At 38.0% G+C, this 13541-nt stretch overlaps 1 protein-coding gene across 6 annotated transcripts in view; it reads right to left on the reverse strand.

The window, feature by feature from the left end:
• The window catches only part of LOC139117471 (atrial natriuretic peptide receptor 1-like), a 174735-nt gene that overhangs the window by 29267 nt on the left and 131927 nt on the right, over positions 1 to 13541 (reverse strand). For all 6 annotated transcript variants that reach the window (XM_070680603.1, XM_070680599.1, XM_070680602.1 and 3 more), the window contains exons 2-3: positions 3643 to 3938; positions 118 to 253 (exon numbers count right to left, since the gene is read on the reverse strand). In XM_070680603.1, coding sequence (XP_070536704.1) covers positions 118 to 253; positions 3643 to 3938 — 432 coding nt within the window. The remainder of the gene's footprint in view (positions 1 to 117; positions 254 to 3642; positions 3939 to 13541) is intronic.

Here is a 13541-nt window from a genome sequence, read left to right on the forward strand (position 1 = left end):
ACACAGAAACTTGTGGCTTAGCTCGGGAAAGTAACCAAAAGATCACGAACAGCATTAAGACATGGCAATGGATAATTATTCACTTGTAAGTAAAGAACAATGTCATTAGCTACATGCCTTTGAAAGTCCGGTTCCACATTCTTCGCGTGACCTCGATTCCATCGCGTGGATCTCCACCCGCAGCTAAGGTTTCGTTCAACGCCAGCGCGTACAGGATGACGGCATCATGAAATGCTCCAACAAAGTTATTCACCTGCAAGATAATAAAAAAATCAGTAAAGATCAAAAACACTGTTGACTCAACGGAGGATTTACCAAAGATAGCCTATAAGCTTACATGTACGTTTTCATATTACAGAATCATTTGATATCCATACTACAAAAAGACTAGCACCGGACATGTCTTCTACTTTTCGTACATATCAAACTGGGATTGAAACAAAGTTCCCCTTCTCATTCTATTAAAGTAAATTCTTGAAAACTAGAATTTTATCGGCGATTTTCAAGGCATCGAACAGCTTAAATCACGATGTGCACAGTTTTCGCACATTTGTTTGAGATTTTTCACATGTCCGTTTGAGTTGTGCCCCACTGAAGAATAATACATTATTGAAATTGTCACGTTAATAGGATCACCTTCGTACAAGTATTAAAGGGAAGTTATATTTGTTGAAAACTGCATTTTTACATTATTACGTTTGGAAACCAAAACAACTGGTAAAGCAGAGATTAGTGACAATTCTCAGCCATCTTAGCTAATTTGCATATAATCTGCATAAATAAGCATAATTATAGTGGTCTTATTGATACCTCTCCATAGATAGGGGGACGCCATTTGCTTGTGTCCATGGCCTTCGTAACGGCTGTTCTCGAAAATATGTGTAATCACTCTAGCAACCCACAAATATACAATTCTTATCTACTTTTTATCAAGTCCTAAAGCCATGCATTTGAATCGTTTCATTTTGACCTCAGTCCAAGAGATAGCGCAGCCGATATCATCACATCGTCAACTTATTATCATCTAGCCGTCTGGAAAACAAGTGCTAGTTGACAGAATTGAACTTCAGTGTCGATAAAATGAATTGCATTTGTCGTTTAGTTCACTAACACCTGTTCTAGCGTGCTTTTATACATGGCGCTTCGATCGATCAGTGCAATAGTCCTTTGAATATCCCCGGGTCTTTTTCCAGTAAGGTCGATTCTGTTCAAGTCGTGCAAAGTATAGCGTTGACAAGTTTTAAAAATTGGTTAAGTTCTGCAGGAGATCAAGAAAAACGATGGATGAATATACATGACAGTAGACGATTAACAATCTTGTTCAAAATCCATCACTATTTTATTTTTATCCATCTTTAATAACTGCATGTAGATGTTATGCATTCACTTATAACCTACACGAACATTGTTGTGTATATGTCTCGAAATCGCGCACATTATTCTCGACGCATACAACAGGAATGGTTTGTAATATAGAGATAAAATCATCACTCATTGACGGGTCTCGTCCATGTACGATTAACCTAATTAGTTTTACCCACTGTCCGATATAATTGATTGCATACATGTTTCTAATGACTCAAATCATTGATGCCTTGAAAGCTGCGTGACTGCAGATGACTGTCCTTGGGGAGCTCTTGAACGAAAATCCACAACACGCAGTTTGCGCTCGATTGTAACGTGTACTGGAAAGGCTTACTGTCCAGTTATGAGTCATCTGACAACCTTGGAAAGTGGTCAACAATTTTATTGGTGCTATATTAGGTCTTTCAGTGGTGTGCATTCATTAGCATTTTAGTACTATAATGGGACAAACACGCCATCCGGGATGCCTATTAACGTTAAATTACAGCCTTCAGCAGAATGAAAGCCAACCTCAAGGTGTTCCGATTAGCTGTGTTCTCCTGTCTCTCCTTACCCATCTGTCAGTGTCACTGCCAAGTACATCCCTCCTCAGTGACTTGTTACATGCAAAGTCAAAGCAACGATACGATAACAATGTGAAAATCTTGCTTTGGAGGATATCATTGAAAGAATAAGAACTAGTAATTAAATCTTTTCAGTGAAAGGTTTCTGACATCATAGAACGCTTAAACAGAATGATGATGTGAATTTTTATAAAGCCTTTGAAACAGAACATCCTTGATTTGCTTTAGGTTGAATAATTTACGTAACAGACAATGATAGAGTCTACTCCACCTGCCACTTGATTTGTACTAACCCCTTTCCTTTCTTAATTCGGAGAAAAGGTGAACTGATGAGTGGAAATTTTCCATCAGCTCTTCTAACGCGATGATCCGACTTTATGACCTACGCTCTCCTCCATTTCACTTTGTCTTCATGTTGTTTGTGAGTCTCTCTCTGTATCTCTCTGTCTCTCTCTTTCTCTGTCTGTCGGTCTGTCACCCCTCTGTCTGTCTGTCTGTCTGTCTGTCTGTCTGTCTGTCTGTCTGTCTCTCTCTCTCTCTCTCTCTCTCTCTCTCTCTCTCTCTCTCTCTCTCTCTCTCTCTCTCTCTCTCTCTCTCTCTCTCTCTCTCTCTCTCTCTCTCTCTCTCTCTCTCTCTCTCTCTCTCTCTCTCTCTCTCTCTCTCTCTCTCTCTCTCTCTCTCTCTCTCTCTCTCTCTCTCTCGTTAATGTGCTGGTTTCTGCTCAATTATCTTATGTTGTTTCCGCAGGAAAATGGAAAAAATCAATAACTTTTATCGAGGTTATCTATCACATGGTTCTTGTGTAAATAATGATCTCGATAAGACAATCACTGTCAGGCTCTTAATCAAATTTTAGAGTAGACATATGGCAGAGTCAAGGAGTTGATAAAGGAAGGCTATGTTTCTGATGTCAGCTTGAACATCTTCAATCGATAAAATGGCTTTTTGGCAATTTCTGACGATTAAAGATTCCGTGCAAATTTCAGTGGTTGTTGATGACGAGCTCCTAAGTCTACAAACGGCGCCGATGTAATATGAAAGAGGAAATGGATACGTAATGTAACACATGTAACACTATTAATCTGGAATGAAGTCCACCTTTTGTGTGCCCCATCGATTTTACACTCGTGCATTCCGTACTGGACTCGAACACGAGAGATGATACATTAACTGCCATCCTCTGATGTTTTACAGCACGAAATGATTTGTTTAGCCTTCTACAATTAGTCGTGATAAAATGTCTGTAATAAAAGTCAGATATTCTCGCAAACAATGCACAGAATCGAATCGTTAAACTTTATGGGTTTGTAGTTTCACAAGTAGTGCAAGACAATCGCTCGTGTTCAAAAAACATATTAAAGTTTTATAAATATTCATCTACATGTCCTTCACTGGCAACCCATTTGCCACGCTTAAGGACGCCCTACTTCTGATATCTTGGCTTGTTCGCAGATTAGCGTTTAGCTGTTAGAGGCAGTGACCGTAGGACTGTTTACACTGTTGCAACGTTGTGTATTTGTCGAATGACTTCACGAATCAGTAAGTCGAGGTACACGGCCTATGAATTTACCCAAGCCAATTGAAAACATGCGCAATGCTTAGCACTCTGCTATGTTTCTCTAAAGGCAGCATCAAAACTTGCAATGTAAACATTTCCCAAGTACAAACTATTCGACGTAGATGCCTTGAAAAGATATTTTGGCCCTCAGCTTACCACATCATCCTCGTACGTGAAGTTGTAATCTGCCTTTGCTCGGCTTTTCACCTCGTTCGAGAACTCCATGTATTCGGGACTTGAGGGTTGAAGCAAAGTCACTGTCATTAGAGCCTCGTATGCTTTCTTAGCATCCTCGTCCCTGTCATCATTCCTTTTCCATGGATATTCACCATACTTCGGGTCACGGTAAAGTTCAATGTTGAAGAAAGCATATTCACCATTGATCATGCCATGATCAAATGCATGCAGCATTATTTCTCGAACTTCGTCAGCCGATGCAATTATGACGATTACTGAAAAATAATTGAAAATTTAATATTTAATATAATGAATGACAAATATATTTTCCCGTGGCCATCGTACTTATAAGGTTTGCTCGTAACTTAAAAATGAATGATCGCAGTAGAGGCTAAGCTGAATAGCTGCGTCTTTCAGACATCACGGAGGAAAGTGTGACAAGGAGATATTGAGTCCGTATGAAGGAAGAGTTAACAATCATGTCTTGAAGAACTCAACGGTAAGACGATCCATTTCAGAGGAAACTTACACGGAGAATAAACACAATTTTCTAACTGATTAGTCGTATCGATGGGCAATCTACGCCTCCACACTTGGAGAAGCAAACCATTTATTGATGCACGTTTCTGCCAGGAAAATCACCTACTTGAAAATATAATGGTAAGAAAATAAAACCGAGCTCAGTCGTATAAATGGCCACTAAGGGTCCGGTGCGCTAATCATGTGGCAACACTGGCACAATCCTTCATGTTAGAGTACGGTGTATGGAAGAGGGGCGAATCCCTTAATTGCAACATACATTTATTGGGCGAAAACATCGGACTAACACGTTTGCCTACTCTCTCATCTTTAATCAATGGCGTATGATAAACACATATATACATAAAGAACTAAATTGTCAACCGGAAGTTAAGATCTCCGGATGAAACTTTCAACAAATGTTGCAGTACAAAGTTACAAACTTGAACATCCTAGAATACATTACATGCTATGAGCTGGACGTTAAAGAGGTTGATTAATTTCTCGAAAGGTAATCTTTTATTTAATTGTTCATTTTCTCGGAAGACAGATAGGATAATTGCGGAACGTTTCAATATGTAATTGAGTTGTCCATCAATGCATTGGCGGTATTGGATCAATTTCACCAAAATGACAGGAAAAGTGGCCATTAATTGCCTTGTTCCAATGCTAGTAGCATGTTTTCTACCGCCTTGAATGTCGCCGGAAAGCGTTTCGATCAACGTTGTTCATTGCATTGAAACAGATTGAAAAAAAATAGATTTCGTCTCAGTGCAGTACGATAAGATTGTTTCTGGCATGACGATGACGGTGTTCTAAATATTGAACTGTACATGTATTGTTGAGCTTCCTGCATATGATTCAACTCTATCTTCCATGTCTCTAATGGTTATCTATGGATATCTTGGCCACTTATCAACCTAGAGATATAGTGTTACGCCATCAAAATACATTGAAACTCTGCCCCTTTGACATTTACATACACAGACTAAATTTCATTTCTCATTGTGACATAGCTGTCAGGGACCAATATATATGAAAGAAGCCTACGGAAATACCAGGTGCCATTCGAAATCATGTGTAATCAGAATCTAGGTAAACCTGGAATGGAATACGATATTACAGCCCATGGATATGTGAGAACTTATTACACGACTTATTTAAAAGCTAAATGAAAACAACTATGTTAGGATTGATTCACTTCATCAGAAAATCAGATGCAAATCTAATATTATAAAAATATGGAAATCTATCCCGTATGCGCCGGCCATCCGTAATCACTTATTATGTATCGAGCTAATAATACCTGGGTATGCAAATTTCTGTCATTGAAAAAATAAACAGACTGCAAAATCCAGTTTCTGGAAAAATAGTGTTGCCTTCGACTATTTGAAAAACTGGAACTACAATCAAGCAAATAATCCGTTCCCATGCCTGTCGAATGCACTTTACTGTTCAAGGTTCTTGTCTAACGGTTCAGCGATGCGAAATCAATGCATATTATATTGTACCTGTAGACACTCTAGCTAACTATGAATTACAAATTTTAGCCACGTACTTGTGAAACTCTCCATTTCAGACAATTGTACGAACTTTAAGTTCCCAAAGTAGATCACACGGGTACTAAAAGTGTTATGTACATTACCCTGAAGGCATCCTAAACCCTTGGAGCGAGAGTGGCCTGGTTGCTCGGTTACCGCCAACTCTCCCTATGGAACTTAATCAGGCGGAAGATAGTTACAACGGCCCTGTGAGTGATGAGGCGGGGAATTGACAACATGGATCAAATTTAATTTCATCACGACTGAAAAGTTCAAAATTTCGATAAATCCTATAAACACGTTCAGTCAGTTGTGTAAATTAGCGTAGAAACATCATATATTGCATTTGAATTCAATTGACGAAATTCATGAACATGAACGCCAAAGAAAGTGCTGGTACCCTCGGGATATCATAAAATCCAACATACATCACTTGATTGCAAGAAAACTGACCAGTAGCTTATGATGAAAACGATGACAAGTTTAAAATATTACTTTCAACTCAACAGTTTAGCATAAATATTAACGGCTACGATGGTAGATATAGCCATCGCAAGGTGATTGAAAATTGATCATGTAATAGAATAGATAACCAACTCGTAATGGTCAGAGCAAAGCCGAAAAGACATATCCTGTTTTAGGTTAGTCTTGCCAATATTGATATTTGGCTATTTAAGATATTGTAACAAGCGTGTACTGTTTACAAAATTTACCTATCCTATGAAACTGTATAAAATTGTGTCGTAGGACCGCAAGTATATACAATGATTGAAATTTGTGTCGGTTTAGAGTATCACATATACCGATCCAATTTCGAGCAAAATTTCCTAAGATTGTGCTGTGTTTGGTCATGTTTTACCAAAGCTGCCCAGGGACAAAGAGAGCTTGTAATCGTCAAATATATGACAAACTTTACGTGCCCGTAGACATCGCTAATAAGACGAGACGATTTACGGTCTACCAGCACAACATGTCACGCATCTGCGTGCCCTTTTCCATTTCCTTGTTTCCGAGCTGTTTGTGATTTCGACACATTTAAACGTATTCGAAATTGCTGCCAATATCTTTGTGCAATTGAAGGTTAAATCGATGCGCGCAAGGTTGTTGCATTTCATATACACTCACTGACTTAATATCCCCATTCAGTTATGCTGGGAATATAAATCATTTTAATATCAAATTTTGATCAGCCCGCAAAAAAATGCAGTTTTCATTTATTTCACAGCTTGAAGAGAGCGCAACGCAGACATGTTATGGTTTGCCTCGATAAGGGTATTCATACAATCGTACAATCGGCAAATTTTAACATTCATGATGTTTGTTACTGCTCTGTTATGTGTGAAATCTGCATTTACCAGAAATGTTAGCAATGCGGAATACTTTTCTAAAAATTCATAGATGACTGAAACGAAACTAGTAAAAGCTCCAGAAATGCACAGACGCTTAAATCTGTATCCGTTTATCTGCGATGAACAAAGCGATCCAGATGCACAGAGCCTACTAAACACGAGAGATTTGAGACGTTCAAATTAATTTCCCATGGAAAGATTGATGGAGAAGGCAAAGAGTCATTCCTTTGGGTGCAGCACATTACGAATCATTGGCCTGTCTGTCTTGATGATACACAATCTGTCGACAGCAATTTAAATTTCAACTTGAACGTGCCACAACAAGTCCACAAGCTAAAATGGATTACAGAAATATTCCCCTAAGCTTTCCGCGTGGCAATATTTGCCTCTTACTCGTGTTTCATTATAGCTATAAATATGACCAGAACGAAAACAAGCGATGCTAATCTGGAAACGCGGGGTTGTAAAGATATATGGAATGATAATCACAGACCGTCTTAAGCCGAGAATCTGTGATGCCATGCTCGACAGGGAAGTAATGGCTCTATTCCACCCGCATTGCCATTAAAGGGTAATTTTCACAGCGGTTTCTGTCATAGTGCAACATCCCACATACAAACTTTTTCTTTTACTTGCATTAGACCATCAACCACTTACGTGTAAGTGGGCAATGTAAAGATCGTTGTTAGTCTGATAAAAGATGTTTGAAATCTTTACTGGTCGAGATATTCTAATCATTTTGTAATGCATTCCAAAAATGTTTATGACATGAAAAGTCGAATTGAACAATTGGGAGTTTGAGATTTTCCTGCGTTCCCATCAATATCTTCAATACTATACCACCTGAAGCTACTTAAGAGGAACTGTACAGCTTCATTTAAAAAGTCAAACAGGACAATCGATACTGATTTTCCATCGTAGTCATAAAAATTTTAGTATCGGTCGCATAATAAAGTTTTATTTCACCGGCAGAGACAACAAAGTAAATGTGAGGAGTTGACTGGAATAAGAAACGATCGCTTTACATATGTTGTGTATTGTAAGTTGCAAGCTCTGAAAAAACGTGACAAAATTTCGATCAGGGCTAATATGCCAGGGAAATGGTTTATCGTACCACGGAAGTAATTTGTTATATAGGTAATAGGTTTACCCTCCGACTTTTGGAACAGATGTACATGAAAACGGCGAAAAGTGAAGATTTTTCACAACTGCAGACAGCGATTAACATTGATCACCAGTAACCCGAGGAATCACCAGGAGTACGGAAAAAAGCACATAGCTAGAGGGCCCGGGAAGACCCTTTTACTAAGTATCCAAAGGTTATGTCAACTATTCTTCACCCATACATCCATTGTCTTTCAGCGTTTAAAGAACTATCTTTGTATCTGTGTGAAATCAAGGAATGCTGTCAGTTCTACGTTCAATCATAAACCTTAGAGCGAGAGGGTCTATGGTTCAATACAGCGTACATGAAGTCGATCAGCGCCTCATACCCAAATGTGAATTTCAAATACAATGATTCGACAAAAGTTGAGCGTCAAACAGTTCACCAATATGCATATTCCGTGACATTGGGGTTCGATCATGTCTATACATTGGAAAAAAAACAGTTGGCGAACGATATGCACAGATATGCAAATTAGGTGACTGAGAACATTCTCCAACAGCAACAAATATATAACAAAATCTCAGTCTATATAACCATAGCAATTATATGAATTAATAATTATGGCCGAATACTACGTCCATAAAGACACAATAAGCGTAAAATGTGCATGTTGAACATCGTCGATTCTCATTAACTGATTTCAAAGAAAAAATGTCTCTTCGTTCAGTCTTGAAAGGATAGAACAAAATCCTCAGATTATATTAATCACACATTTCTCAGCGTCAAATGTAAGTTCAGATATTTCTACCTAAAGCTTGAAGTGTCATTTCTCTCGAGATTCTAGAAAACAATTACTTGTAAGCTCATGTTACTGAAATCTGCGCACCACTGAGCATTGTAATTATTGCTAATGCTGGGTCTACACAAGGGATTCGCCCAAGGCTATGCCATCTTACATGAACGTCTACTTGGATCTTTATTTATTGAAAAGTTTATGGCTGTCAGTGGTAGCGGATATTTGAAATAAAATGATTTATTGCATCCTACATGACAGAAGATTGATTTCAAACGATTAACGGAAGTCTCTGTGGTATAGTACCTTTCATATGATTAACCCCGTTGCATTTTGACGTTTGTTTATTTTTCAATTTGGATTGTAAATACACTTTTCTCTAAATGTAATTATCCTGTATGGAATCAAATTATATCAATCAGAGATGAAAACAGCATACAACACCACGTGTTTCACTTTACGTCAATGACAAAACGTGCCGCACATAAACTGTCAATTGAATATAATAACAACTACAAGGCGCACTTTACAGCCGTTTATATTCTCTCTTGTCTACCGACCATCACTTCATCAATTGTGATGGCACAATGTGAAAATCCTAAATAATCTATATGAATTGAAATGTTGAAGAAACGTGGGTCGTTTATGGCAAAGACCAAACAGCTTGTAATCATCTTTCCATATCTTACTCGTGACCTTCAACCTAACGCTGTCAGTCAGTATCTGTCAGCTTCTGCCAGTCTTTTTACGCCACAATCGTATCTGGATTGTTTCTGATCTGTGCCAAAATTGCAACCTATATAGTCCATCCAAATATGCGCGCTTCTGCTGCTCAGAACAGTTAAATGGCAAAAAGACAAAGAAAATTGTTCAGTATGACTCCACGAAACAAGATCGCTTGATAACATTAATGAATTTCCTTGTCAATCCTGACGTATCTGTCACACACAAGCTGTTGATGGTACGAATCGATCAAATGCTTTTTCCTACGACAGAACCATATCAGCGGTTGTTGTCAATATGACAAATCTCAATAATGGCATGTGGTTCGCATTAGCCACGGACGCGTGGTCGACATGACATAATTATATGAGAGGTTATATTTTTACCTACAACCCTGATAATTGAATATCCAGATACGCGCTCACACGCATTATACACAAAATTAGTTTGAGGTTTTTAAGTCAGAGAGGGCTGAATGATTGTATTTTACGAAACAGTAATTTGGGTATGTATGCATCAGCATGTTTTATTGGTATGAATGCAGGCCCCTTGATAAGAAGAGACACAAAAATTGCTTAAATGAATGATTTGTGTGATATTTATACCAGCGAACACTCTGGAATTCTCTGACTGCAAAATACTGTTATGTGTCATATTTCTTCGTTGTTCTTAATGAAAACGATAGATTTTACCATAAATCCTACGGGCCACTGTTTATTCCAAACCCTTGTAATCTTCAGCAAGATAATATATTCCTTTGAATTCCTATTGCGACATTTTTCACTTTCAATAAGCCATGAACAAAAATGCATTTTGTACTCCACTTTCCACGGACTCTGATTAAATGTCACTCTGTGTGAAGAATTCTCTCCTTGATGGTCAAAGCGGACTTTTGTGACGGAATTAGCAATGCCACCTGGCTCTAGGTGCCTCTAGGTGCAATTGGAACATAAAGTTTGTACTCAAGCTGCAACAGATAAGATTGCAATAATTTATGGCGGCCTTCCAGTGCCTCGTCTGGTACCAGAAACAACCAACTAGTCATCAGTGTTCCAAGTGTACAAAGTGATTGTACATATGAAGGGGGACATTTCATAAAGCAATGTGATATACAAAACGAGTGGCCGAAATAACATCTAACATTATACAGTCTCATCAATTCACTGCGATTTTATGGCCATGGTCGTCTCGTCCGTGAAAGGGTGAATTATATATCATAGCTATTAGATCCACAATATTTATTGCATTTTGGGAAGCAGTCTTCACTGACGAGATACTTGTTTGGCTGATACTATAATAATGTTTAATTTCTACAAACTTACGTTGAATAGAGAAAGCCCCACATGTGTAGTGTAAGGCTTCTCTCATCATATCGGATACTTCAGGTAAGTTCAATAGATGTAGTAGCATTTCTCATTGGAAACTTTTGGATCGGACATGACTTTCATGATTGCTTTTATTCATCATTGTCGAATAACATCTCTCATTTTTTATGATTATTATTTTTATGAGTTCTTATGATTAATTGTTCTCAAGTTGTAAAAACAAAATGGTAAACAAAAGTAAGATAGCAACACTGTAGAGGCTATGTATTAAATGTCTATCTTAACGTGGATATGTTTCAAGACTGAACATGACCCACTGTTGCAGACCTTTGAAATCATTTGAAGTTTATTAACAAATCTGACTTACTGCATTACATACTTCAGTATTTCCAAGCATGTAATATTTCCAGCTATTGTGTCATCATTACCCACACACTCATACATATATACTGTTATGTAGGTCATTTCCCCCACACTCATCATGACCTGAGTTCAATTAGTCTAGAACATTCCCAAGGTCACTGCCCTTGATGACCTCACAACCTTGAATTCAATTAGTCATGTTTGGAATCTTCTGGAAAGTTGATTAGTTGTGTAAGGGAGATAATTTTAGAACAGTAATTAGCATGTCAATAAAAGTTCTAGATTGTTCTTATATGCCTTTATAAAAGGGACGTGCACAGCTTCCAGTCAGACTTTTGGGATCGTGTCTCTTGTGTGTTACTAAACTCCAGCAGTAGTCATTCTCAAGACTTTTCAAGACCTTCACTGTCAACGCTGGATTTATACTGTGGACTTTGTGCAGCTTCAAGCCTGCAAGCCAAAGGACTGTTCATTCATCCGACTGACTGTTACAACTCTGAGACTGGAGCTTTGCCGTCCCAGCTGAGATAAGTAGTCTGTACACTTTTAAAGCTTGTACTCTATCCCTGACTTAGCAATTAGTTTTATTTTCGTAATAAATTTGCTCTAAACGTTAACTGCTGAGTTCACCCTTTTGTTCGTTTTCTCTGCACGTAACAAAATTGGGGGCTCGTCCGGGAGACGAATATTTTGAGCCGTTTGACAACATTTTGACAGCCTTTTCAAAACTACTGTATACTGTGAACTCAGCGAAATTCAATCATGGCGGAATTCAAGCCAGACGAATTTATGGATGACCTTGATCAGGACGCATTTGATTCCCTCAAAAAGGACAACCTCATTGCACTGGCCAATTTCCTTAAAGTAGATGTCAAAAGATCTATGCGCAAGCGGGAAATACAGTACCACATTGCAAAACATTTAGTTAATTTAGGCCAATTTGAGGAATCCACCTTGAAAGATTATGAGCCCGAGTCTGCTTTGAACTAAGAAAATTAGAATTAGAAATTCAGGCAGATTTGGAGCTTAAAAAATTGGCATTAGAAAAAGAAAAAATACAAATGCAATTACAAATGAAAGAAAAAGAATTGCAAATGGAAGAAAGACAGAAGAAAAAGAAAGGCAGGAAAGATTAGAAATGGAAGAAAGACAGAAAGAGAGGGAATTGGAATGAAAGAAAAAGAATTGCAAATGGAAGAAAGACAAAGGGAGAAAGAAAGAGAGGAAAAAGAAAAGGAAAGAGAATTAGCTGAACACCGACTGCAGTTAGAAATGAGACGTTTAGAGCTTGGAAAGTCAGGAAAATTCTTCCCTTCAGACAATTTTGACATCACTAAGCATTTCAGGTTAGTTCCCCCTTTCCAAGAAAAGGATGTTGATAAATATTTCTCCATTTTGAGAAAATTGCTCAGAGTCTGAATTGGCCTAAGGAGTCCTGGTCTATGCTTTTGCAGAGTGCTTTGGTGGGTAAAGCCAGAGAAATTTACATTCAGTTGTCAGTAGAGCAGGCTTCAGATTATGATTCTGTGAAGGAATTAATTCTCAAGGGCTATGAATTGGTGCCTGAAGCTTACCGTCAGAAATTTAGGAATTGTGAGAAGGTGAAAGATCAAACTTATGTTGAATTTGCTCGAACAAAAGAACAACTGTTTGATCGTTGGTGTTCTTCTGAAAAGGTCAGTCAGAATTATGACAAATTACGACAACTTGTTTTGATTGAAGAATTTAAGAGGTGCATTCGGAGTGACATCAAGACGTTTATCAATGAACAAAAGGCAGATACATTAGAGGTTGCTGCACGTTTGGCCGATGATTATTCATTGACCCACAAATCTTCATTTCTCAGCAAACCATCCCAGTCCTTTTCCTACAGAAACAATGCAGGTAAATTTAACTCCTCCTTTCATCCAAGAATTTTTCAAAGGACAGTAGAAAATCAAATGACAACAGTTCACAAAATTCAAGTAACACTCCCACATCATCAGATCCCAAGTCTCAATCTCCTTCTGACAAACAGTTCGGTACACTTTCTTGTAATTATTGTAAGAAAGACGGCCATTTAATGTCAGATTGTTTCAAATTGAAAAGAAAACGTGAAGGTCAAAGTGGTCAAGTGGATCTAAGCCCACCGGCTTTATTTCTTCATCAACTCAATTA

The sequence above is a fragment of the Ptychodera flava genome, chromosome 18 (assembly GCF_041260155.1).
Source record: "Ptychodera flava strain L36383 chromosome 18, AS_Pfla_20210202, whole genome shotgun sequence".
Lineage (NCBI taxonomy): Eukaryota > Metazoa > Hemichordata > Enteropneusta > Ptychoderidae > Ptychodera > Ptychodera flava.